Here is a 25,812-nt window from a genome sequence, read left to right as displayed (position 1 = left end):
GGCTTGCGGTTGTCTCACATCTTCAGCCTCCTATACCTTAACTGACCACGTAGGCGAGAGAGAAAAGACGGTATAACTTGTAGGGACTATACATCCTGCCTATTGACCACTACTAGTAAGCCCAAGCTATCAACCAGATGTCTAAGATTCACCCTACCACCCCGACGATACTCCAGTCTCCGCCAAATGGAGCGACGGGACTAAACGCAGTCTGATTAAGTTACAAGTACAGGGTGAAAATGACATCTGCTTGCTGATCCGACATCAATTCCACAGAGCTGCCGTGAGCTGACCCATGATCTGGATGTTCGCAAGACACTCCCGCCCGAAGTCCGCTCCCAAAGAGCGTCGCCTCCATTCCAGCCTTCCACAAAGAACATGCTCGTCTGCGCAACTACGACTTCCAAGCAAGCCGGATCTCAACTCAATCAGTTCCGTTTGTTTCTAAATGTTCCGCACCGTTCTCCAACTCCCACCGCTTCCGCTTTTGGCTCGGTTGCCGACTCCCTTCCGCGTCCTTGAGCAGATACTCTTGTATTTTGGCCACTTGAGCCCTATCCGACTTGGCCTCGCCAAGTCTGTCCACCTTGCCTCTGAAATCCTGGACTCGCCCTTCGAGGCTTTCGAGACGGGAGCCGAACCTATCGATTTGCTTTTTCAAAGCCTCGACATTGTCGGTGAGCTGACGAGCATTCGGGTAGAGACCCTCAAGCACGCCGATAATGACCCTAGCTAAGTCATTAGTCGTCAGGTTCTTGTATTGCTCGTTTAGGACCATGAGCGCGAGCCGTTCGGCGTCCAGTTGCCTATTCAAATCCTCTTTAGAGGTGCTGATGTCTTTGATGGCCTCGTCGACTTTGCTTGAGAGCTCCGTGTACTGCCGGGTGAGCTGCTCTGCTGCAGCCTTGGCTGAATAACACTCGGACTTCAGCAATGCCAAGTCCGGGTTTGCCGACGGAACCTCATCAGTCAAGGTCCCGCTCCTCCCAGTGGTCGGGCCAGCACCGCCCGGTAGAGATTCTTCCAAGTTTGCAATCCGCGTGCCATGGCCGGTTACGGTGTCCTGCAGCCCATCCACCATCTGACCCAGAACGTTCCCCACCCCTCCCACATATGTTTCGACTCGGCTGAATATTTGCTGATGTCCGATCTCCAGCTTGGCGTCGAGCTCCTTGGATATCCCGTTTACCTTGGCTTGGATGGCGGTCATCTTCGTTTGAAGAGCCGGGAAACCGACCGAGATCGTCTCGGCTGCCTCCCCGAGAGCATCAATATCGAGGCTCGAAAGTTTCGACTCATGCTCCTCCACTTTCCGAGCCTCTTCCTCTACTCGCTGAGCACTGGTCGTCAGGCCGTTGCGTAGGCCGGCCATCTCTTGCGCTTTCTGGGCTAACTCCCCAGCGAGCGCATCCACCCGGCACAGGAGGCCCGAGACGTCGGACCGCAAAGCCGAGCTTTCTTTCTGTACCAGGGTAGAAATCTCTTTCCGAAGGGCAGCCTCAGAGCTATTCCTGTGCGCCAACAGCTGTTGCTCCACCGCTTTCGTCACATCCTCCTCGTGCTTGGAGAGTTGAGACCGTAGATCGTTCGGTTGGGATCTGCCTTGCTCTGTTTGCCGTTTCTCGGACTCCTTAACGAGATGGTCCTTCATCTCACTCCGCATCTCTTCCTTCATCGCCCTCCACATCTCACCCTTGATTTCCTTCCGCATCTCTTCCTTCATCTCCTTCCGCATCTCTTCCTTCATGCCTTTCACGGCCTTGATTTGCTTTATGTCGTTCTTCGCCTTGAATCCCTCCACCTGCTCCTCCACCTGCTCCTTTATCTGCTCATTCGTCCACTCCTGCATTTCTGCAATCTTCTGAGCAAACTCGGTCCGAAGTTCGCTTAGCTCCCGCGAATGTTCGGCTTCTATGTTGCGTAGCCTCGTTTCTTGCTCGCTGAGTTTCGTCTGCAGTTTGTTGATGGTTTCTTGATACGGCGCGAACATGGCTGAGACGGCCGCTGTATTGGCGGGCTCTATGTTCTGTGCCGAAAGTTGCTGCAAAAAGGCCTGTGCTAGGAACTCGGCCACACTGTCCAGTTCACGCTGGGCCTTTTCTATTCGGGCATCGAGCAAGCGCACATTCTCAGCATACTTGAGCCGATGCATGCTCTGCACTTCTGGCACAGAAGGGAAGTCTGCGTGTTTGGTCGAGGACTTGTCATACTCGGCCTGTCGCGCCATCATGGCCTTCGCAAGGGGTTCTCTCTCCGCCATGAGCGTTGCCTTGGTAACAGCCGCCGCAGCGTATTTCTGTAACCACTCTTGAATTCTTTCAGCTGCAAAATTTTGCTCAACACCAGGGCTTTCTGCCGGTGACCGCGAGGCTGAACCTAAGTATCCAAGTCAGCGTGCTTATTGGCTTCCTGACAGCGAGGCAGAGAAAGGTAGCATGTCAGAAGTAAATATAAAACTCACTAGTCCTACTGCGAGGATCGGATCTTGCAGAGACGGCCACCGGAATGATCTTTGACGGTTTCCCAAAGGATGACGTGTCGCGGGAAGATTCAGTCGGGTTACGTCGATCCCTTGCGCTGGGTTCTGTGTCTCGGCGATGTCTCTCGTCCTTATAGGGATCGGATCCCCTCCTCGGGAAGCTGTCCCGTTGGCTCTCCCGGCCGTCCGGACCGCGGCGGTCATCCTCGGTGGGACGCCGGGAGTATGCGTCCGACGCCGACTTGTGCGACATGATGAACCGTGTTCTTCCCCAAACTAGGTCCGGAACAAGCCGCCGATCTCGCTCGACCCTCCCTCAAGCCTCCCGGGCATACGACAGTTGAGACAAAGGGCATGAGACGGCGCGCTTTGTGCCGTTATTGACCCCCGACAGTGCCCGGTCGATTTTTTGTTCGTACCGCAGAATGGTCGTAGGCGGTGACAAACAATGAAAGACGGAATGAAACGCCCGATTCAAATCTGCAGACGGTGCGCGCCACGAGGTCAATGGAGAGAGGCACGGCGCACGCAGTGTTCTTTCCAGTATTCTAGGTTATTATGGCAATGCAGTGTTCTGAAACGAAGGCAAGATTACTACTCTCTGGTGCCCCGTTTGGCGAGAAGGTTCGATTGAGCACTAGCCCCACACTGCGTAGTCCAGGCTGCTGTGTGACGTGTTTTGGCAACGAATCTGCGAGTGCCTACAATGAGCTTTGGCGCATGAAATGAGGGTAGGATGATGAGAGGCACCGAAAGAAGCTGTGCATCTCGGGAGGGAAAAAATTTATAACGGGTTCAAACTCAACAAAATTGCTGTTTGCGGGAGCTGGGGTTGGGCTTTGAGCTGGCGCGCCAAGACTACCTCTGACTTATCTGTTACATGCGATAAGTAAAAAAAAGGGCAGTTAGCACGCATGGCGCATAGATTGGCCAATGGGCTTGCAATGCAAGCGAGAAGAATTTCCAGCTTCGTCTTGCTTTGTTTGCGCAAAGCTCGAAAAAATGAGGAGAAACCAAACAGAGTTTGAAGGGCAGAGAATGCAAAAATATCAACAGAAAGAATGTAGTAATAGAAGTAGAAGTTCTTATGACCTAAGATAGAATTCTACCAGTTGGAGGTAACAATCAAGCCAGCTGCAAATATCAGACACAACCTGGGTTGCAATATCTAAGGTAGCTCCATCGAAGAGAAATGAATGTTGTTAAGGCTTGGCATTGTTACCTTAGCACTTACCAGCCACAGAGGCGCAGGGACTAACTTCTATCTTATCTACCAGCCACGAGCCCATCCTACCACATTTGGAATCCCGCGCTCATGTGGACTGAGCTGCGCTCGACCTCCACGCCAAACGTCGTCCGCTGACACCTGATCTAGCTTGCAAAATGGCTGCCGTAAGTGGCCACCTATCTTGAGAACATTAGGTAACGCTACTGGGACAAGAACTGACACCGTGATGCAGCCTGTTGTCACAGTCTCCGAGAGCAAAGAGCTCCGGGGGCTCAACCTTATCGCAGCGCACTCACACATCCGCGGACTAGGCGTTGATGCCGACACTCTCGAGCCCAGAGCTGCATCGCAGGGTCTGGTCGGGCAGGAGAAGGCGCGCAAGGCTGCTGCCGTCGTGTTGGAGATGATCAAGCAGGGCAAGATTGCCGGTCGCGCTGTGCTGATCGCCGGACCTCCCAGGTAGGTTTTGTTACATGTCAACCAACTGTGGATTCGCCGTGTGCTGACGTTAGTTTCTCCTGGCAGCACCGGAAAGACAGCCATTGCCATGGGAATGGCCCAGTCATTGGGCCCCGACGTCCCCTTTACCACCCTCGCCGCTTCCGAAATCTTCTCTCTCGAAATGTCCAAGACCGAGGCCCTCACACAGGCCTTCCGGAAGTCAATCGGCGTCAGAATCAAGGAAGAGAGCGAGATAATGGAGGGCGAAGTAGTCGAGATTCAGATTGACCGGAGCGTGACGGGCGGCGCCAAGCAGGGCAAGCTCACCATCAAGACGACCGACATGGAGGCTATCTACGATATGGGAAGTAAGATGATCGATGCCATGACCAAGGAGCGCGTGATGGCGGGCGACATTATCTCGATCGACAAGTCATCGGGGAAAATTACCAAGCTGGGCCGGTCTTACGCGCGGTCGCGCGACTACGATGCCATGGGAGTCGACACCAAGTTCCTGCAGTGCCCTGACGGCGAGTTGCAGAAGCGGAAAGAGGTTGTGCACACAGTGTCTCTGCACGAGATCGACGTCATCAACTCGCGGACCCAGGGCTTCCTGGCTCTGTTTTCCGGCGACACGGGCGAGATCAGGAGCGAGATCCGGGACCAGATCAACACCAAGATTGCCGAGTGGAAAGAGGAGGGCAAGGCAGAAATTGTGCCGGGCGTTCTTTTCATCGACGAGGTTCACATGCTCGACATCGAGTGCTTCTCCTACATCAACCGTGCGCTCGAGTCGGACCTGGCTCCTATCGTCATCATGGCCAGCAACAGAGGTCACTCCCGCCTCCGAGGTACAGATTACAAGAGCCCTCACGGTCTGCCGCTCGACTTCCTGGACCGCGTTGCCATCATCAACACACACGCCTACACCGCCGACGAGCTTCGTCAAATCCTGTCAATCCGGGCCCAAGAGGAAGAAGTCGATCTCACGCCAGATGCGCTTGCGCTGCTCACCAAGATCGGCCAAGAGGCGGGGCTGCGCTACGCGAGCAATCTCATCACCACGTCCCAGCTGATCTGCGCCAAGCGGCGCGCCAAACAGGTCGGCGTGGAGGATGTCCAGCGGAGCTTCAAGCTCTTCTACGACCCGGCCAGGAGTGTCCAGTTCGTTGCCGAGTCGGAGAAGCGGCTGATTGGCGATGACGGCGCCGTTGATTTCAGGGTCACGGCCAACGGCACCACCGGAGAGACAATGGACACGAGCTAAAGCGGGGAAATAGGTGTTTGATCTACTGCAGGCGTTCAGGGGGCGGGTGAAAATGTTTGGCTCACTGGGACGGCGCGGCTTTGATATCTTGTACAAGTACGGTAATGGATATTCATAGATGTGGGAAGAGTTGTGGTCGTTGGCGATTTTGCGCCGATTTGGTGTTGTTACGTAGCTGGAGGCCGTCTCATTGTCTTACAAGAACGTAGCAACCCGGGTCCATTCCCCATCTTCCCCTGCTCGCCGAAACTCTACGCCCTCCCCAAAGTAGCCGGCATCTTGCCATGCCTTCATTGTTGGCCCGTCAAACGGCCCCTGCTTGGCAGCATTGTCGCGTCCGTCCGTCCAACGGAATTCCCACATTTTCGTCTCCCCGGCGCCGCCTCCCTCCTCGTCACCGCCCGGTTCAGGTGGTTCCACCCAGGCTTCCCCGGTCTCGTTCCGATACTCTCTTATTAGTCGTTCTCTTTCTGTGTCGTAGATGTTCGCAAAATCCCTCTGCATCAACTTGTCTGCAGAATCAGCAATCGCGTTGATGACCTCCCTGATCTTGGCCTGTTTTGGGTCCTCGGTCTCCTTATCGGCATCGACGTCCATTGCATCCCCGCCTCCATCCCCATTGGCTTTTGACTTTCTCTGCTTCCACTTGGGAACCTTCTTGGCCTTGGGTTTTGTTGTCTGGCTCTTCCTAAGCCTCGCCAGAGCATCCAGCGCCGTCTCGCCCGGCTCCAGCCTTGCGATGAGCTCCTTGAACAGATCGCCAGTCAATATGCTGTCGTTCTCGCGCTGCAGCTTCCGCAGCTCAGCCTCGCGCTTCTCGTGCGCTGCCGCCGCCTTCTTCATCTCCTTCTTGCTGATTCCTTCGAGCCAGCGATCGTGCACGGCGTCGGCGTCGGCGGCTTTCCGGATGTAGTTACCTGCCTCGTCAAAGGCACCCTCTTCCTGCTCCGCTTTCATGTTGAAGGCGTCGATCTTTGGCGCGTGTTTTTTAAGGCCGCCTGCGCCAACTTCCTCATCTACGCCCTCTTCCGCGATGGCGGCAGCAATCGCTTCTTCATCGTCATCCTCGTCATCCTCGTCGTCACTATCCTCCCTGCCATCTATTCGCACAGTACCGCCGCTCTTGCTGGTGTCTTCTTGACCTTCGATCTCGGTATCGGCGAGAAAGCGCACCTGCTTGTCCTTCTTCTTTCCTCCTTTGCTGCTGTCGGCAAGCGTGTTTTCGCCGGCGTCAGAACCGCCAAACATGTCCACTTCATCGTCCTCAACACCGCCTCCTCCGGGACTAGCCTTGGAACTGTAGTTGTCCATCACCTCGGCTAGGTCGACATCCTCGGCCTCCTTGTCCTTCTTGCCCCTTGCTTCCGCCCTCGCATTGAGGTACTCATTTTCGGAATCGGACTCGTAGCCCTCGAGATTTACGGCGCCGCGCTTCGTTGCTCTTCCGGACGCGCCGATGACGTCTGCGTCAAGGACATTGTCGTTCTCGTCGTCTTCGTCCTGGGCGCTTGGCGCAAGAGCGGATGGGTTGCGGATATCGAACTTCACCTTCTTCGAGGTGGGTCCCTCGTCATCACGGTCTTCGCCGTGGCGAGCTCGTGCAAAAGCCTCACCGGCCCGTTTTGGGCGGGCCGCCGAAAATCTGGATGCCATGTCACTGTGATGGGGATTGCAGATGTCGTTCAGCAAGTAACTTGCGAGGAGACGACCGCAGGGCTTTTGACGTCAGCTTCAACTCGGAAGGTGGACAGTTCGCACCGTGAGATGCCTGATGCAGCTCGCGCCACAACGCCACAGGTACTAAGTAAGTGGAGGATTGCCTGAACTACTGTAGCTAGATTTCCACCTACTTACAGTACATATCCCTTACGGAATAGATAGCTTTGTACAGTACAGGGAGCTGAATACGGATACCCCGCGCTATTGCCTCAAGCTTCCAGTGGCCCAGCTGCTGCAGGAACCTTCATCACTGCGTTACCTGGCAATTCAGAAAAGACAAACTCACAAACAGCGCATAAAATAGCGGCAATTTCCATTTTACGACCACGTGGTTGAGGTATGCACTGATTAAATTACGGAATCGGTGTTTTTATCCTCCAGCAACTTCGCGTCCTCGGCTTCCGAGCTTATTGCAGCATTACATCCATCAGCAGGTCAGGTACTTGCCATCTTTCAGATCCGGCTGTCTTGGTACCAAGTTTCGGAGGACGACCTCAAGACCCCTTCTATATTCTACTTTGCGATACTCGTCCGCGATCTTGACCTGATTACCCGCAACTTCCGTGTGTTCGCACACTTTCTCCGCGAAGATGGTGAGGACCGGCCCGACATCGTGTGGTTGCTCACGGAGTTCAGCGAACTGATACCTGAACTGCAGTTTAACCCTTTCGACGCCGGCGGTGTTGATTACCGCGGCGGCCTCCGGGTCCCTCGGGCGCAACGGTTTGACGAGTACTACCGGTGCTACCCCATGATCATGGCCCCCGGGGCCGAGCGCCCCGAGCTCAACTACGGATCCAAGATCTTTCTGCCGCCATCTGCCTTAGATAAGGTGTCAAGGCTTCACGTTCAGTGGCCTATCATGCTGGAACTGATCAACGGGGCGACGGGCAAACACACACATGCCGGTGTGTTGGAGTTTGTGGCTGAGGAGGGCAGAGCGTACATTCCACAGTGGGTACGTCTTTCGGAAGCTCCTCGGAATCTTCTCGTGCGCATGGACGCAGACACTGACTGCCTGCAGATGATGCAAACGCTCCAGTTAGATGTTGGGGACATGATCCAGGTCAAGACCACCTCTCTGGAGCTCGCCAAGCTCGTCAAGCTGCAGCCCCAGTCCGTCAACTTCCTCGAGATTACCGACCCGCGCGCCGTCCTCGAAAAGGCATTTCGCAACTTTGCCGCTCTGACAAAAGGGGACGTCTTCAACTTCGAGTACAACGACGAGGTTTACGACGTGGCTGTTCTGGACGTGAAGCCTGAAACGGATAAGATGGGCGTCAGCATGATCGAGACGGATGTCAGCGTCGACTTTGCTCCGCCGGTCGGGTACGTCGAGCCGGAGCGAGTGCCGCGCGGCAGTGGCACCAGCACTCCCCGCAGCGTATATGGTGTGGGCGGCGGAGTGCCTCCCGGCGGTTTGATGTACAATCAGGGCACAATGGCACAAGCGATCAACTACGACGCCATCAAACCTGGCGCAGCGGCGGCTTCGGCGGGTAATTTCCACGGAGAAGGGCAACGGTTGAGTGCAAAGAAGGCCGGCAAAGCCCCGACGCCGAAACCCGCTGCGCCTGTGGCTGGAGCGTCAAATGTTACCAAACCGCCCAAGTCTCGAAGTAACGGCCCCGCTCCGCTTCGTCTTCCGCCGAACAAGTTGTTTCTGGGGTATGAGATTAAGCCGGTCAAGACTGCAGAGGACAAGGAGAGGGAAGCAGCAAACGCCAAGCAGCCCCATTTTGCCGGCCAGGGGCAGACATTGCGGGGCGCCTTGAAGAAGAAAGGTGAAGCAGACGATAAGAGCGGAAAATAGGCAGATCGAATATGGGAGACCGAGGTTACGGCCTAGAAGGTGGGAAGACTTCGGTGCTCACGGGAATGTCCAGTGTCTTAGACAGTTGGTTCGGTTCATTTGGTTGGCGTTGGGAGAACGGCAACTGGCATTGGGAATGGCAATGTCTTGGGGAGCGCAAACCACGAAGGGACTAGAGTGAGAAACACAGAATCAGCCAAAACGGACAGAGACGTTGCAGCGTTCGACTCACCAAGCCTTCCTGGGCGGGCGGTATTGGAAGCTCAGGATTCAAAGCAGTTGAGAGTCAGGGTATCTGCCAGCCTACCTGTCTCGTGGACTTCTAGTGTGGCCATATTCCCGCAAGAAGATGCCCGCATCATGTTGACGAGTCATTACCTTGTGTTGTTACATCTCGGCACACTTTCAATTTCACAATTTGATATGCTCTAAGTTGCGTTCATCGGCTACCTACGGAGGAAAGGGACAGTGCGAGGTAACCGTGCGCTTAGTGATAAATGTACGGATTGCTGCAAGCGACCCCACCCGGAGCTGTGGACCGGCCATCTGCCTGTCATCGTCGAAGCTCGATTTGCGGGCCACCACAAAGTTCCAATTGCTGCATCCGATTAATTTGGTGGCTTTCATCGATCCTTCTCAACACGTTGCACTTCCATTACCTCCGTGCCAGGAAATTCCAGGCCGCAATCTTGGGTGGCGCAGCTGTTACCTTCCCATAGACGTAGCAGCGGAAAATCGTCATGAGGACTCGCGGCGAGGCCACGGGTCCTGTACCCGCTGCATCGGCAGCAACGACTCGCAATCTGCGGCCGCGCCAAGCATCCGGAGTTCGGTCTTCGCCGGCAGGTGTTACCATTCCGAGAGCCGGTGGCCGGGTGACAAGGAGCTCGGCGGCGCTCACCCAATCCGACTCTGCCAATGCGGTTGCGGTGCCACAAGCTATCACCCTGACCCCCCAGTTGCGCAAGCGATTCCGATTTTCAGGCGACAGCGCAGCTCAACGAGCGACAAAGCGGCCTCGTCATTCCCATCGCAGTCGGGGTTTTTACGATGAAGATAGCGATAGCGGGGATGAGCTCGACAACCCCTACATCACCCCCGGTTCCGATGTGGAGCAGGAAGCCAATACCCGCCGACTGAGAGCCACCAAGTCCGCGACCCCCAAAAAGTCGGCCGATCCAGTTCGGGTAACAAAGAGCCCGCGTCGGCTTGCTACTGTGAAGCATCCATCACCCAAAGACGCCCAGGTCGTGACTGAAATTGAAGTCATCCCAGACTGGGCCAGCCTGCCGTACCACGTCCTGGTCCAGATCTTTCGATATGCCGCATCGCCGCTCGCCGAGCTTCAGCAAGCAAGATGGCTGGTCGCAGCAAGTGGTGTCTGCCGCGCATTCGCAGAGCCAGCGCTTACCGCGCTTTACGAGACCCCTCCGTTGTTCAGTCGGTCGATGGCTCACGGCCTAGTGTCGCTGCTGTCCAAAGACCCCTCCACCACCCTCTTCAACTACAGGCCGAAAGTCAAAGAGCTCTGGATCGATGTTGACGAGATTGCCTCCAAGACGTACAAGGGTCAACCACTTGACCTCAGAAATCTGATTGGCAACCTCCCTCAGCTGAAGTCCGTCCAGTTCTCTCACCATAAGGATCTCCCGCCGTACCGGTCCTTGGACGGCAGCCTGCGTTGGCACTACCCTGTCTCCTTTTTCGAAGCCCTCAGCGGAAATCGAAATGCGGCCGAAGGGGCAAACATTGCCGATCAGACACAGCTCCATGGGTGGCAGTGGAATAGACGGCTGATGGGTCCGGATCTGAACCTCGCTGGTCTCAAGGCACTTCACCAAACGCCGCCCTTCCAGGGCCTGAAAAAGGTCTCGTTCGTCAATTATCAGGTGCCTTCGCTTCACGCGAAAGCAAGCGCCGATGAAGCCGAGTTGGCTGCGAGGGACCTCGACTTCATCCAAGGCCTGGCGAGCGCAATCACCGTCCTGCCAGCCCTGGAGCATCTCTCGATTGAGTCCTCCACTGCAGCCAACGACCAGCTGCTTCCTCTGTTGCCCAAGACTCTCAAAACGCTCGAGCTTGTCAACTGCTGGGATGTGAACGGGGAGGACTTTGCCGACTACCTTCTCGCGAGCGGACGCTATCTGAAGAACCTAATCCTGAGGCACAATCAGTCCCTAAGCGCGTCGTTTTTGACGGTTTTGGGAACCGCTTGCCCGAACTTGCAAGTCCTGTCGATCGATTTCAAAACCTACAACCACCATGAATTCTATCATGACTCTGACCCGAGCTACGACCAGCTGCTCACTGCCGACCAAATCCCAGACTGGCCATCTAATCTGGAGACGCTCCAGCTTCTGAACATGAAGAAGTGGACGGCCGAGGCAGCTGAGACCCTTTTACAATCTCTGGTTGACAATGCGCCGAAGCTACTCAGACTTCGCCGGCTGGACCTGAAGGCCATGTTGAGCATCCCCATTCAAGAGCGTTCGCGACTACGCAACAAGTGGGACCGCAAATTACGGCACGTCTTCCTGCGCGCTAAGGAGGATCCTCAGCCTCTGTTCTCCCTGCGAAACCCATCACACAAAGCGCTTAACGGGGCAGTGAAGAACACCTCGAATCAGTCACGCAAAACCGCCCGCGGCACTCTCCCCGCTGGGAGTCCGTCACGTCGCAGCGGCCGGATTGCGGTGAAAAGTTCGAATTCCTCATCGCGCGCCAGTAGTGTCGGCCGAGACTTGAGGAGTCTCGGCCGCCCATCATATGCCGAGCCTGATACGGATGAGGATGAGATTGACGACGAAGAGGAGGAGCAGGAGAAAGGAGAGGAGGCGGTACGCTCGAGCGATGAGAGCCAACCTGCGTCGCCGACAGCTTTGGCGGCGCCCCCGAAGGAGACACCCTTTCGCCATGGTATGTGCGAGAAGGTCGAGATCCAGCTCGATAACCAGAAGTCAGCTGAGACGACGCTCACCATGGACGATTTCCTGGATAGCGAGAATGAGGACCTCTCGGATGACGACTGGTATGTCCTGCATGAACTCTTCTTGCCCCTGACAACTGTCTCGGGAACATGTCTTACTTCCCGAGGCCGGGTTTTCCCGGCCCGGATGATTGAATGGGTGTAGTTTAACTGACGTTGTGGTGCAGGGTCGGCGACGATGAGGATTTTGATAGTGGATATGCTTGGTGAGCAAGTTCACTGCGGCCTCTTGATATACGGGTTTTTTTTGTTTCTTTATACCTTATGTATCCTTACGGAGGGTTATTGACATGTGGTCTGTTGACGGGTTGCATTGACTGGGTGGGCATTGGGCTCTGGGAGACGAGGCCCTTGATTGCATTGGCGGCGTCCATTGGCTTGGCTTCGACTTGCTTTCACTTTGCTGGTTTGGAAAAGGAAGGATGAACTCTATTCTGGCTTTCTGGCTTTCAGGAACGGGATTTCATACGAGAACCGGAGGCTGTTTTGCATTTATGGGTTGAGTTGACTTGCTTGAAAGTTCAGGAGAACCTATCTCTCCCTGGGAGGGTGGTTGACATGGCCCAGGCTGGCCATGCCACCATGGCTTGTCACTTGGATGTCGATGCAAGTTGGCATTGTATCCAGGAACTTGACTGAGGATCTGGGTAGCTTTGTGGGAGCAGCCATGCAGACCTACATAGATAGATCCGACCCCAAATCTGTTGTTCAGTATTGCAATGTTGACCACGCTCCGGGCCCTGTAGCGTGCCTGACCTTGGGATTCATGGCTAGCTTCGTGTCCTCAAGTCTCACCAACAGTTCAAACCAACCCAACAAATGACCGCAGCATCTCTGTTCCGTTACGGACAGGGGAGGAGTGACCCAGCCATCCCATGAAACGAGCAACCTGTGCTCTCTAAGCGCCCTGCTTGCCGTTTGCAATCCATCTGATACCGGCTAGGCACACCGAAGTTGCGCTCTCGTTGGACATCAGGGGAAACAAGCCGTTTTGGAAGGTTGTATCATTTTGTACCATGTTCATCAGCAGGCATAAGATTAGGACTGCTGTCATCGTACCAGTCAAGTCTTTGGCATCCGGCCTCTGTCTTCCTGGAGGTTCTTCATGTGATCATTGAAACGAATATAAGCTCAAAGGCAGCGCAACTGCTCCCCGGAGGTTGTTCAAGGGAATACCTCGACGGCATAGCTCCGACTCAGTACGATTTGTATTTGTATCATGGAAGCGCTGGGAGGAAAGCTTCCAGGGACTGGGAATAAGTTGGGGTCTTGGGCGCGAGTTCCGCTGAGCCGGCCAAAATATTTCCCCTTTGTTTCTAACGGAGTGTTTGAATGAGGTATTCGCGAGCACACATTTCTTTCCGATTGTTGGACCCAGCCTTTAAATCACGCCACTGAGCCTTTGTTCCAAAGAGTTAAGGTACTTTTACTGAGTATAAGTACCATGGGCCCACAGATATGAGAAGAAACAGAAGACATACCTTATACATACCACCAAGGAGGCCAGGCTTGAGCTTTGCGGTGACGATCATCGTACCAGAGCTTCCGTTGGCATCTCCTATGGCAGGGTCGTTTGATTCTCTGCAGACAGCTTTGGCTGATGTTGATTCCATGTGCGAAATCATACATGAGTAACATGACACATCTGGGAATTTGAAGCTGAACACAATTTCCGCAACAGCTCTGCCAACATAGTGGACTTCTTACTTGGGATCTGGTAGAGTCAATGGTGGTTCGGGGTAGACAGGGCTTCACAGTCCAGCCTTGGTTTGTTCGTTAGCGTAACACAAGACATGGACCAGACATGGAATAGAAAAATGAAAATCAAGGAAACAAGAGAATAAGGAAGACAAAAAGACAAGTATAGAAAATAAAAATAAGAAGCTAAGAGTAGATAGCAAAGGAAGGCAAAGATAAAGACAGAGAGGAAGAGGTGAAAAAAGAGGGTAAGAATCCAAGAAGGTCAAAGTGAAAGCCGAAGAAACGTAGATACCTACGTTCCGCGCTAACAAACAACAAACCAGGGTCAAACTATAGTATGAACTCTGCATCATTTTCTTGCCACCTTGAATCGGACCTGATTTTCATGGCGAGGTATCAAGCATCCCAGGAAGTGCAGCCTCCATGACGACACGACGATATGTTCCCATGTCTACTTGAGTTTCGGCATTCCTAATCAGCAAGTCTAGTTGCCCTGTTCATTGAGGTTTTGATGAAGCTCCAGCTTGCTGTATTGCTGTAATTCTGACCCGGAGCCGGTTCCAGCTGCCTTTTTTCAGTGATGGATTCCCGTCCCAGGTCAATTCTGAGCAGGCTTCTTGTTCTTAATTCTCCGTAACCAGCATTCGTATCGCCGGCGTTTGCTTGGATGCTGGGGTCAATCGTGGATACATTTCAGGTTTGCTGGCTCCTGTCAGATGCCTTACCGAGCAGCTGTCTTCAGGGCAATGTCCGAGCACACACAATGCAATGCAGTCCTCTGAGTGCTGATGCTCGGGGCTTAGAGCATTTCCGGCTTTGCAAAACATCACAATTTCGCCCATCCTGTTGGTTTCGCCGCCCAGATAGATCCTAGAGTAAGAGCATCAATCTCCGAGTCCTTTTGAAGCTTTGGAAAGCAGGCAAGCTTTGATTTTGTTCTGCGGCCCCACATTCGCTTTTTAGCTGCCCGGCCTCTCGGCACCAAACAGCTCGAGAGCCGCTAATAAAGAAGAGGGGAAGCCATGCCCTTAACTGATGCATTGTACACCGGGTGATTTTCCCTTGGAGTAGGGTTGAATTGTCTTGTGTGATTGACAGGGTTGCGTTAGCAAGCTACGCCCGCTGACACGGACTTTTGCGTACCGGGCTTCGTACCCTGCTACCGCGCTCGCCGCTAGCCGTTCACAGTCGGAGAACGGAGCCTTGCCCCACGACACGACCAGGGCCGTTGAGCGGCACGAATCAACAACAGCGATCGCGATATGAGAATCTCCTCGACTCGGGAACTACAGCACGCGTCTCTCACATTCTTCCTCTCTCAGCCGCTGCTCCACAGCCGTACTCCTATTTTGACGCCCTGATTGTAACGCCCCATCCTGTATCCGATGCATTGATGTCTATACGCTTTTGATTCCAGCAACAGCCTGGCTTATCTGGCCTGCTGTCGTGTGCACACCTGAATGGGCCGACTCGGTCTGATCGAGAATTCCTGTCTTTTCATTCTCTCTCACACATCTTCACCCTTAATCCAGCTGCCTTTAGCTGATACACGAGAGCAGCAGTCGCATTACCCAGTGGGTTTCTGCCACTGTCTTGTTCAAGCTATCAGACCGGGGGTTCACTTGCCTCAACCCTTCAGGTTTTATCACATCTCATTCGCAACAGACTCTCGTCTTCTCTCGGGCCACGGGCTATTATCATCTAAAGGCTTTTCCATCCTCATTTATTCCCGGTGGAACCCTCCATCTTATAACTCATCTCAACCTTGAACCCTTCGACTTGGAGTCCCGTCGCCAGCTCCGTCCACTTGCTCGTCTTCAAGACTCAACACCATTACACCCACCCTCTACATCGCCCCCGTTCGCCGGACAATGCGGCCTTCTCGCTCTGTTGCACGGCCGCACTGACAATCTCGGCCTCCTTAACTCTGCTCAAGCATCCATCACCGCTCCTTGGCGTAGCTGTGATCGATTCAGCCATGACGAACGCTAGCTGCCACCATCGCGGTCTGCCTTTCCTACATCGGAACTGGCTCAAGACCACGAACTACTGGGACCCTAAGATGGCCATTACGTCTTCGTCAGAGTCACGCGACGCCGGCGACAAGCCTGCTGACAACGACCATCCGTCGAATCGCCCAGCAAAGCGTCGCCGCATCGACAATGACTACGATGGCTTCCCGCTGTTCGAGAATTACGCTACCGCCCAACGCGCCCTTCGCATTGAGGTTCTGAAGATCAGCCACAAGGACTCGCCCAGGGTGAAGAACGGCATCCTCAATGGCGTCATTCCCCCAAACATCCGCGATGTTGTCCAGATCAAGGCCCGTTGCAAGCTCACCATATGCGGTCACAAGGGCGGCGAGCCCGTCGTCCTCCACGTTGACAGCCAAGTCTGCGACATCCGCATCTTCAAGAACCCGGCTGGCTCGTCTCCCATGGCACGTTTCTCTTCTATCACGCCTTTCCACATCCCCGAGGAGAAGATCTACCTTGAACGCGACGATGATGCCATCTTCGGACTGGCCAAATGCTACTCAGTGCTCGTCGAGTTGGAGTCTGCCGGCGATGCCAACTGGCCGCCGACCGACCTGGTCCCCATCAGCGATGAGGACACCTTCTATAGCCGGGGTCTCCCGTCACGGCAATGGGTGCTCACCGCCAACATCGCTGATCTCTTCAGCAGCCGCAACCGCAAGTCGGTCCGCTTGCGCGTCAAGAAACACCCTCTGGGAGATGTCGCCACCAACTTTATCATGGACATGGATGTGCGCTGGCTAACAGCCATTTCGAGCCAGCAGAAGGCGAGGGAGCATTCTAAGGACATCCTGCCCTCTATCTCTGTCTATGACCCAAATCAGCCCGTTGTGCCTGTTGTTAACGGCAACATCAAGTCCGCCATCGTCAATGGAGTGAATGGGCATCACCGTGAGCTTCTGGTCAATGGCGAAGGCGACATCACGCTAAATGGGCAGTCAAATGGCACGGTCGTTGACCCGGTCGAAGAGTTGGCTGAGGGCGAGCTAACCCCCGGTCGCTCGCGGCGGACGAGGCAGGACATCAACTACAACGTCAAGCAGATGTGGAACAAGCAAGTCGGAAGGGAGACCAGGAAGCGGCGGAAGCTTGGTGACGAACATGGCCAGGTGGACGAGCATACTATTACGTATCTGCTCCCTCCAGAACAGGTCCAGACAGACAAGTTTGCCTGCCTGCTGTGTGGCGCTGAGAACGACAGACTCAGTCAGCTGCGTGCCCACTACCAGTGCCACCCGCAGTATGATTTCCACTTTGAATTCAAGCCCAAAGTTGGATACTGCGTCACTGTAAAGCCCAATGCCAACAGTCTAGGGTCTCCGCTGAGACCTAGGGTGTACCAGCTGGGTCTGCCGGTGAAGCCCCTTGACCTGGACAAGTACGTCAACGGAGACGACTCCTGGGTCACCTCCCGCCTTGGCCCGGATGACGGCCGTGAAGTATTTCAGGAAACCGCTCCCAAGGCGGCTCGGACCGTGAGCTACCTGTATCTTTACCACCGCATTCTTTTCTTGGATAGCTGACAGAAGCGCTAGAAACCAACCGCAAAGCGGACCCGGAAGAAGGTCCTCGTCCCCAAGACCAAGACTCCCCTGTTCGACCCCCTCAGCAAAGCCCAACTACAACCGGGCACCCCGGTACCCCAGCACGCCATCGACGACTCGTGGTTGCTCCTCAAGCATCGCGACAACCTGCAAGATTTCATCGACCTCAACGCCGAGGAAAAGGAGTACCAGCAGGAGTGGGACGCCTTCATCCTGCCGAAACACATCTCGTCGGAGCAGTATCTGCCCCGCCACTTTTTGCGCTTTGTCCGCGACAAGGCCGCCTGGCTCGTGGCCAAGCCGTCCCGCGCCGACGAGTTCAGCAAGCACGTGGCCACGCTCCTGGCCCGCAGGGTGCTTCCCGAGTCCGTCATCCACGAGGCCACGCAGCTGCTGAACGACGCGCGCGCTCGCCGGGTCGCCAGGGGCGAGGGGCATGGGCATGGGCAGCGGCGGCAGCAGGAGGTTGGGGAGACGGAGGACGAGGAGTCAGCCCTACATGTTAGGACCAAGGCTACGGGCGGCTGCTGTGCCGAGTGTGGGCGGCCTGTGCCCGTACCGGCTATGCTGGTGTGCGCTAATTTGGTGTGTCCTTTTAGTCCGCTTTCTTATTCTCCCTCTGTGGGTTTTATTGAGCTCTGGATGGTTGCTAATTGTTGGTGAACGACGTTAGGAATGCAAGAATCGCCTCTATCACGACGCTTGCGTGGAGAATACCGACGAGGCGGTGGCTAGGAGGGAACAGTGGAAGTGCAAGGCGTGTGTGTAGGCTGGGTTTGGAGGATTGCAGAGATACGATGGGAACGCGGGGGCAAGCGAACATGAGGCAGATGTGGCGTGAGAAAGAGGTTTAATTAGGTGGGCAGTGGATTCGAGATACTTGAGGTAGTAACGGGGGGAGGTATGGGGCGGAGATGGCGATATCATCTTGCGAGTCCATCTGTGATTTACGCCATAAAACCTGGCGGGGGTTGGAATGTGCTTCCGCGATATGAGCCTCCTGGGAGCTGTGGCAGTTCGTGATATCACAGCTCAAAGCGCTCGGCCACTCGGTAGCTGACTACCCTACATGCTCATGGGCGGCACGCTCATATGGCTCACTGCCAGAAATGAACTTGGAGTCAGATGCGGCCTATGTTCAATATTCCAACACAAATGGATGATTGAAGGAGATTCTGTGGTATCGTTTGTTTATTGCCTCTTCCTCTCGATCAGCAGATATTATGGCCCTCATAATACTCCACGGGAAAGACCATGAATAAGAGTAGCGAGAAGGATCACTAACAGGTCTAACCTTGCGCTTGGGACACCGTATAGGAATAGGAGCGAGAAGAAAGAAAGCGTAAGATAGAGAAGGTGGAAGGAGGGGACGAAAATCTAAGGTAACCGACCTAGACGTCTCAACGTTCTGAAGACCCCTTCAAGGAATGTGGTTTGTGAGCCGATTCCGACGAGAGCGTATACAGGCCACATAGACGGCCGAAACGGCCACGTTGAATAATGAAGTGTGTGGCTTTCAAATCCTCTGGTCGGGACATGTAGACGGTGCGTCGACATACAATCCGGCCTTTACTTGTCCTCCAAGCAACAGAAGCAACACGTACCTTCAGGCAGCTCGGCTCATCGTCCGCAGCCACTCGTCCAAATACCTATGTGGTCTTGGATGTGCCGAATATGAACCGTACACAACCCCCTTTCAACTAACTGGTTGAGTTGATTTGAGCTTGGTTAACAACAGTCTTGAAGCGTAAATCGAATTCAACTCTGAACTCCGGTGCGGCATCCTCCTGAAGCCAGCAGCCGGTCTCCATCAATAAAAGGTAGGGAGTCCCTTCCAGACCAGCTACTTGGATTGGTGCTTGTAGGCCCGTTGACATTAGCAAGAATATAAAAAGCACTCCTGTTTGGTGCATCTAGATGTAAACAAGGCGCGAGACGAGGAACCATACTCTGGTTTCTTCGTCATCTCCTGTTTCCCTTGCGTCACTTCTTTCAAGTCGTACATTTCTCTGCCTAGCTAACATATTCCCTTAGCGCTCTTGGTAGGCCTGATGCCGATTTTGCAGCACACACGACGTGATTATGCTCCAAGGGAACATCTACACAACTTATTTGGCAGACCGAGATTTGGGTCCCCTACATTGACAGATTCTCTCTACCTTTCTGGCCAAGCACACCCCTAGACAAATGCAGACCTAGACCTTGACCTCAGCGCCACCAAATGGCAAGACGGATGGACTTTACAAACTCGTCATCAGGAGAATTAAATCTTCACTCCACTGCATTCCGTGTTGAAGGACCAAACGGAACTATCCACCTACCCGTCCATCTGCCAGAAACCGACGCGCCTGAACGCCCCAGTCATGCCATTAACAACCCATCTGCGGTTCGCTATATTCCCACATACAATTTCGACACCTTTATCACCCTACCTCCTCCCCTTCGCCCTCTCCCCCCTCCTCTCCTCTTCCCGCCTCTGCTTCTTCCTGCTCTCCTGCGCAATCATGTCAATCAGGTCCTCCTCGTACGCCGTGCGCTGCCACTGCGCACCGACACCTTCCTCCCTGCGGCCCGCCTCAAACTTGCGCCGCAGGTCCTCCTTGTTGATGCCGCCCGAGGCCGCCAGCGCGTCCGGGTCGAGCGCGACATCCACATCACCGGGCTTCTTGCGCTTGCGCGACGCGTCCTCGTCCTGCCCCAGCACCGGCACGGCAGGCGGGGGGCCTGAGGGTGGCTTCTTGGACAAGTCGTACGTCTTGTCGCTGCCAAAGAAGCCTTCGGCGCGGCCGTGGCGCTCCGGGATGACGGTGTAGGCCTGGCGCGGCCCGCCGTACGAGGATTCTTCCGTCTCAAAGCCGCCGCGGCGCGTCTTGCGCAGGTCGAACTCGCCCGCCATGCTCGTCTCGACGCCCGCCGGCGCATGCATGTCGGTGTGCAACCCGGTGGTGTACCCGCCGGGGGTCTCGAGCCCGCTGACTGTCTCGGTGCCGCCGGGTGGGATGTCGCCTGCTTCCGAGCCTTCCTCCTCTTCCTCCTCCTCTTCAGATTCTTCTTCTTCGGATTCCTCGGCGGGCGGTTGGAGTTCGCCCCAGAGGGTGCGATCGATGGGCTCGCTGAGTCCGGCAGCTGTAACAATTTGGGGTTGTTGGTAGGGCGCGGCGGCGCCCGGCTGGCCGGGGGCCATGATGCCGAAGATGTCGCCGCCGTAGAGGGGCCGGTTGTATTCGTCGAGTGGAGGCTTGCCCCATTGCCCGGGCTGGAAGCCCCATGCTGCTCCCGGGGGCAGGGGCGCGTTCAGGCCAGGGATCTTGAGGGTCGGGTAGGATGGAGGAGGGCCAACGCGCTGTTGTTGGAGCAGCCAGGGGGGCGGGAAGCCAGGCTGCATGCCGAGCGCTTCTCGCAATGCGTCGCTGATCTCGCCGGGTTTGAACACCTTGTAGTCTGCCTCCCACTCTTTGCCTTCGTAGTACACGTCGCCGAACCGTGTCAGGTCAGGCTTTGTTTGATGTCGGAAGAAGGCGTCATAGAGCTTCTGGTAGTCGATGTCGAGCTTGCCCATTTTAGGTTGCACCCTCTCGCGCTGTTTCTGCTTGAGTGTCTGTTCGGCCTGTTTTTCGAGGATGGCATCGCGCATCTCGGTGATGCCGGTGTCGGCGATGAACTTCGGCAGCTTGAAGGGCGGCTTCTCGATACCCCTTTTGCTGGAGAGGTATTCACGCTTCAGAGACCAATGACCCGGCACAGGGACGATGTTGCGCTGGGCCTTGATCTGAACCAGAAGGCGAGGATCTGAAGACGACACATCGTGCCATTCGACGACCTCGGGATTCCGCACCAAGGCCTTGAGCTCGGCAATCGATAGCTTGTTCAGCTTCTTCCGTTTCTTCTTAGACAGCTTTGGCTGCGCCTCTTCGTCCTCGCTGGGAATCTCGTCGTCTTGGTCAAAGAAAACTTCGCCTTTCTTGCCCGCGTTGGTTTCTCTCGTAGTCTCGCCATCCTCCAGGCTCATGCCAAACTTCTCGAAGATGCTTTTGTATTCCGCGAACGCAGGATCTTCCTCAACAAGTAGGTTATCGATGGGGCCGTCGGCATCAATCTTGTCAGATGCGTCTGGGTCTTTCTTGACCTCGAGATCGGAGGGTTTGCTCTCCTCGTCTACGGGTGTCTCTTCCTTGCTCGGTTCTTCGGCCTTGACCTCTGGTTCCTTGGATCCGTTTTGCTACGGCGGTCAGCTGGATGTGCCGGCACGAGAAGGGGCGATGGACTCGAGACACTCACCTCAGCCTGGGCCTTCTTCTGTTCCTTCTTCTTGGCCCGGCGCATCTGGTTCTTGGTCATCTTTGGCGCCGCCATCTGCCGGTTGTGAGCCGGTGGCCCAGATCGTTTTTGTGGGCCGAAGATCTGAATTATTCAGGGTAGTCTGGTTGCTATTCAAACGGCCGCTGGCTGAAGGGTCGTTGGGCAGTAGTTGCAGTTGCACATTGTTTGGTCACTTTTGGTGGAGCTGCACGCGACCTGGCTTATCTCGAATGCGTGCCAAAAGTTTGAGAGCAGATTGAGCTGTGGCTCGTTGTGGCAGAAAGCAGCCCAGTGGGAGCTGTGGCGGTGGCCCGGCCTTCGTGGGCCGCGCCTGCAGCCGTACGGATCCGTGCAGGCCCGTGTGCAGCAGTGGACTGGGGCCGCCAAGAAAGTTTATTTGACCACCCGAAACGGCTCGTGGCACATTGAACATCCATCGCGCCCCTCCGATACGAAACATCAGTGCACCGTCAATTGCCGCGAACTTTGTCTCTGCTTGTGTGGGACCGAGACGGAACGCGCAACAGTGGACGGGGAAGTCGTCATGATTTAGATCCGCTGGCGGCGCGACAGCACTTTTTACTCACTTTATTCCCTGTCCGGACGTCTGCTACGCTCGCCCATTCGTTTGTTCGAGTCGATCGAGTGTCTTTACCGCATTCGCAGCGCTTCGCAGCGTAATGCCGCATTCTCATTCCGCGTCGCTTTCGACCGGCTCCCACATTCGGGCTGCGTCACAATCTCGCTCGTCGTCCGGTCGAACTTTTGCCGAATCGAACAGCGGCACGGGACAGGGCGAAACCGAGAAGTTCCCCGACTTCGACGACGGCCATCTGTTTCCAAGCGGGCAAACTCCAGGCCAGCGCTGGCAGCAGAACGGCTTTGCTAATGGAAATGGCAATGCTGCAAACTCGGGCAGCCGGCATGCTCGCAGGGATAGCAGGGTGAGATGGGCTCCCCGAGAACCCATCTCTGGCCCGTCGGGCCACGGCCGGATGAGCAGCATCAGCAATACCGTGCACAGAATGCGCTCGGCCAGTATGAGCCAGAATGCACACGAGATTGCAGAAGCCCTTCGCGCACCCGTCTCGTGGAAGTTAATAGTATGCTATATACCCCGGGGTTTGTGTGTGGAAATAGACGGCGATTGATACTGATTTTTCTTTTCCGTAGGCGTTGTGCGTTATGTGGTACTGGTCGTCCGCCCTGACCAACACGTCCTCCAAGGCGATCCTCACAGCTTTCGACAAGCCGGCGACCTTGACCATGGTCCAGTTCGCCTTTGTCTCGTCATACTGCCTCCTGTTCTCCTTCCTGGCATCCACCTTTCCCCAACTGCGTGCCGCCGTCCCGGCACTCAGACATCCGATTCGGTATCCCTCCCGAGACGTGATCAGGACGACACTACCGCTCGCAGCCTTCCAAATAGGGGGCCACCTCCTAAGCTCCAACGCCACCTCCAAGATCCCTGTTTCCCTCGTGCACACTATCAAGGGTCTCTCTCCGCTTTTCACTGTCCTGGCCTACCGCTTCATCTTCGACATTCGGTACCCCAAGGCGACATACTTCTCCCTCATCCCGCTCACGATTGGCGTCATGCTCGCCTGCTCAGGCCACCGCTCCTTCGGCGGCCAATTCCTTGGCATTCTCTACGCCCTGCTTGCCGCCATCATCTTTGTAACCCAAAACATATTTTCCAAGCGTCTCTTTAACGAGGCGGCGCGCGTAGAGCAAGAAGGGCCCAACGCCCAATCCCGCAAGCTCGACAAGCTCAACCTGCTCTGCTACTCGTCAGGCATGGCCTTTCTTCTCACAGGCCCCATCTGGCTGTGGTCTGAAGGTATCGACATCATCGGCGACTTCCTATGGGACGGCAGCGTGGACCTGATCCAGAGCCCCAACTCGCTCGACCACGGGCCGCTGGTGCTCGAGTACATCTTCAACGGCACCTTCCACTTTGCCCAGAACATCCTCGCTTTTGTCCTACTGTCCATGGTTTCGCCCGTCACGTACTCGGTCGCGTCGCTCATCAAGCGCGTCTTCGTCATCATCATCGCCATCATCTGGTTCCGCAGCCCGACCACAAAGGTCCAAGCCGCCGGCATTGCGCTGACCTTTCTGGGGCTGTACCTGTACGATCGCAGCAACGAGAAGAACAAGGCCGACCAGCGCGCGCGGTCCATGACGGAGACGAGGTTGAAGCAGGACGCTACCCTCCTCCCGCTGACCACCAAGCATGCCGCTCCCCCGGGGGTGGGCGGCCAGATGAACGGGTCGGCGGCGATGGTGTTTGAAAACCCCGTGGCCGTGGTCGAGACAGCAGCGGCAACGGGACATGTCTACACGCCGGGCAGCGCGGCGGCGGCGGCGTTTGCGTCGAGCAGTGTCGTGAAAGACAACAAGAAGTCGGATGATGTGGGCGGACGCGCCGGCGGGCGGAATCGTGGGGCCAGCAATGCCGCCTGGCGGCCGCCAGGGACGAGGCAGGAGGATACCTGGCGGAGCGGGGACGGGCAGGCGATGGCTGCTAGGTAGCGGGACATGTGTTAACGAGAGCAAGCTTGTGTTGGGTTCATGATATTAGGATGGGATGTCTGGTTGGGTATGATTCAGTGGGTGGCATTGGGAAGAGTCCCGGTGCCGACCTGTGCTAGATGTTTTCTCCCATCGTATACACCGAGGGCTACTAGAGGCGTTTTTGCACGGTTATTGTTTTGAAAACTAAGGGGGCTGGACAGTTCGTTGTATGAGTATCATGCATAAAATAGAGCTGCATCTCACACTGATCCTCTCTGCTTCCCTCATTCAATCAACCAGTCTTCGACCTCCACGCCAATCCCCCTCCCCAGCCCCCTTATCACCTCCCACCCAACATTCACCCTCCACTTGCCCCCGCAGTCCATCAAGTCCCCGGTCGCGCCGCCGCCAACACGTACTAACAACCTCAGGCTCGCCAGCGTGGCGATCGCCATGCCAATATCCGCATGACCTTCCTCCTTATTGTCACCATGATCACGAGTATTACCGGCCTCCCACTCCCCGCGCACCGCCGCGAAGATGGCCAGCATCCGCTCCAGGACAAAGGCGTGCGAGCCGAGCAGCTTGCGCGCAATCTTGCGGTGCTTGCTGCGCGGCCGCCCGCCGACAGAGGGCCCGCCGCCACGGCGTCGGCGTCGGCCGTGGTAGTGGGTCGAGAAGAGGGTTATGTCGTGCTTGGTGGCATTGTGCGAAGCCAGGTAGGAGGCGAGAAGGAGGAGGCGCGGGGTGGTTGGAAGGAGGGTCGCGAGGGCGGTGCCGGCGCCGGATCCGGTGGCGGTGGCGGTGGAGGTAAGAACGCCTGGGTCGAGGAGACGCTCGTTTTGGAAGTGCACTCGCGCGGCGATCAGCAGCTTGGAGAATTCGCGTGGCGAGTGGGTGCCGGCGTGGACGGGCGCTGTGAAGCGGGGCCAGAGGGCGGTGCAGGCGTGGTGGAAGGATGGCAGGGTGCGCGAAGCGGCGCGGGCGAGAGCATCGTGGACGGCGGCGGTGAAGCGCGTCCAAAGGTCGGCTGTTTCCTGCGGAGATGTATTGGGCAGCGCGGGCGGCGGGGAGGCTGAGACAATAGAGACGAAGTCTGTCTTGGTGTAGGTTGGGAAGTGGAGATGGGGAACAGAGGAGGTGAGGAGGAAGCGAGGCGGTGGTGAGGTGACGATAAAGACGGTGGTCAGGGATGAAATCTGGCGAGAGGTTAGTATGCGTAATGCGATACCCGTGGAACAGAAGGTTTAACTCACAATTTCGGACAGTCTCGCTAGAGCTGGCACCAGAGTGTGGGGTGCATCTCGCTGGCGGTCGATGCCGTCAAAGACGAGCACGAAGTGAAAGCCGGCCGGACGAGGGGTGTACTTGAGCAGCTTAACCAGCTCGACGGTCAGCTGGGACACTGTCTCACACCTCGAAGGTGCGCCATCCCATGACAGGGCATTGGCAACTTTGCTAACAACAGTCTCGTACAGATGGCGGGCCGTGATGCATTCTGCCGAGTTGACAATGGCATGGCTCAGAATGAAACCTTCATCTTCGGTTCGGTCTGCGAGCCTGGCCAGTAGTGCAGCCGTGATGGCGCTCTTGCCCGTGGCTTCGGTGCCGTGAATCACCAGGTTTCGACACGGGGCAGCACCGGGCTGTCAGGTCGTTAGCACCTGATAATGTTCCCAAAAAAGAAAGAGAAAGAGAGAGAAAGAGAGAGAAAGAGAGAGAAAGAGAGAGAAAGAGAGAGAAAGAGAGAGAAAGAGAGAGAAAGAGAGAGAAAGAGAGAGA

At 55.8% G+C, this 25,812-nt stretch overlaps 9 protein-coding genes across 9 annotated transcripts in view; 5 read left to right on the top strand and 4 right to left on the bottom strand.

Moving 5' to 3' along the window:
- Positions 1 to 424: 424 nt before the first annotated feature.
- Positions 425 to 2,732, bottom strand: N657DRAFT_683285 (uncharacterized protein; the record flags this gene model as incomplete). Its single annotated transcript, XM_062796557.1, has 2 exons — positions 425 to 2,376; positions 2,462 to 2,732. 2 exons carry the CDS (start codon positions 2,730 to 2,732, stop codon positions 425 to 427), a joined length of 2,223 nt encoding a protein of 740 aa, XP_062644569.1.
- A 1,055-nt stretch (positions 2,733 to 3,787) lies between these two features.
- On the top strand, positions 3,788 to 5,651 carry N657DRAFT_648587 (TIP49-domain-containing protein). Its single transcript, XM_062793547.1, has 3 exons — positions 3,788 to 3,871; positions 3,940 to 4,166; positions 4,233 to 5,651. The coding sequence occupies exons 1-3, from the start codon at positions 3,863 to 3,865 to the stop codon at positions 5,413 to 5,415; spliced, it is 1,419 nt and encodes a 472-aa protein (XP_062644568.1). The 5' UTR covers positions 3,788 to 3,862; the 3' UTR covers positions 5,416 to 5,651.
- Positions 5,502 to 7,104, bottom strand: N657DRAFT_648586 (uncharacterized protein). Its single transcript, XM_062793546.1, has one exon. It carries the CDS (start codon positions 7,066 to 7,068, stop codon positions 5,611 to 5,613), a length of 1,458 nt encoding a protein of 485 aa, XP_062644567.1. The 5' UTR covers positions 7,069 to 7,104; the 3' UTR covers positions 5,502 to 5,610.
- Positions 7,105 to 7,264: 160 nt separating this feature from the next.
- N657DRAFT_648585 (putative ubiquitin fusion degradation protein) lies at positions 7,265 to 9,349 on the top strand. Its single transcript, XM_062793545.1, has 3 exons — positions 7,265 to 7,727; positions 7,793 to 8,092; positions 8,159 to 9,349. The coding sequence occupies exons 1-3, from the start codon at positions 7,725 to 7,727 to the stop codon at positions 8,945 to 8,947; spliced, it is 1,092 nt and encodes a 363-aa protein (XP_062644566.1). The 5' UTR covers positions 7,265 to 7,724; the 3' UTR covers positions 8,948 to 9,349.
- A 338-nt stretch (positions 9,350 to 9,687) lies between these two features.
- N657DRAFT_578837 (uncharacterized protein) lies at positions 9,688 to 12,143 on the top strand (the record flags this gene model as incomplete). Its single annotated transcript, XM_062789348.1, has 2 exons — positions 9,688 to 11,975; positions 12,101 to 12,143. 2 exons carry the CDS (start codon positions 9,688 to 9,690, stop codon positions 12,141 to 12,143), a joined length of 2,331 nt encoding a protein of 776 aa, XP_062644565.1.
- A 3,365-nt stretch (positions 12,144 to 15,508) lies between these two features.
- Positions 15,509 to 18,133, top strand: N657DRAFT_140663 (uncharacterized protein). Its single transcript, XM_062785931.1, has 3 exons — positions 15,509 to 17,145; positions 17,206 to 17,799; positions 17,888 to 18,133. The coding sequence occupies exons 1-3, from the start codon at positions 15,613 to 15,615 to the stop codon at positions 17,981 to 17,983; spliced, it is 2,223 nt and encodes a 740-aa protein (XP_062644564.1). The 5' UTR covers positions 15,509 to 15,612; the 3' UTR covers positions 17,984 to 18,133.
- Positions 18,134 to 19,289: 1,156 nt separating this feature from the next.
- Positions 19,290 to 21,671, bottom strand: N657DRAFT_692686 (DUF382-domain-containing protein). The gene is made up of 2 exons (XM_062797177.1): positions 21,493 to 21,671; positions 19,290 to 21,433 (listed from the first exon to the last, which is right to left on the bottom strand). Exons 1-2 carry the CDS (start codon positions 21,565 to 21,567, stop codon positions 19,643 to 19,645), a joined length of 1,866 nt encoding a protein of 621 aa, XP_062644563.1. The 5' UTR covers positions 21,568 to 21,671; the 3' UTR covers positions 19,290 to 19,642.
- A 286-nt stretch (positions 21,672 to 21,957) lies between these two features.
- Positions 21,958 to 24,300, top strand: N657DRAFT_692685 (TPT-domain-containing protein). Its single transcript, XM_062797176.1, has 2 exons — positions 21,958 to 22,616; positions 22,687 to 24,300. The coding sequence occupies exons 1-2, from the start codon at positions 22,194 to 22,196 to the stop codon at positions 24,046 to 24,048; spliced, it is 1,785 nt and encodes a 594-aa protein (XP_062644562.1). The 5' UTR covers positions 21,958 to 22,193; the 3' UTR covers positions 24,049 to 24,300.
- A 14-nt stretch (positions 24,301 to 24,314) lies between these two features.
- The window catches only part of N657DRAFT_624360 (uncharacterized protein), a gene marked incomplete at its 3' end in the record, with an annotated part of 2,169 nt that continues 671 nt past the window's right edge, over positions 24,315 to 25,812 (bottom strand). The window contains exons 2-3 of the mRNA XM_062790711.1: positions 25,287 to 25,676; positions 24,315 to 25,229 (exon numbers count right to left, since the gene is read on the bottom strand). Coding sequence (XP_062644561.1) covers positions 24,315 to 25,229; positions 25,287 to 25,676 — 1,305 coding nt within the window. The remainder of the gene's footprint in view (positions 25,230 to 25,286; positions 25,677 to 25,812) is intronic.

Source organism: Parathielavia appendiculata (genome assembly GCF_033297405.1).
Source record: "Parathielavia appendiculata strain CBS 731.68 unplaced genomic scaffold N657scaffold_14, whole genome shotgun sequence".
Lineage (NCBI taxonomy): Eukaryota > Fungi > Ascomycota > Sordariomycetes > Sordariales > Chaetomiaceae > Parathielavia > Parathielavia appendiculata.
This window is presented reverse-complemented; position numbering and strand designations above follow the sequence as displayed.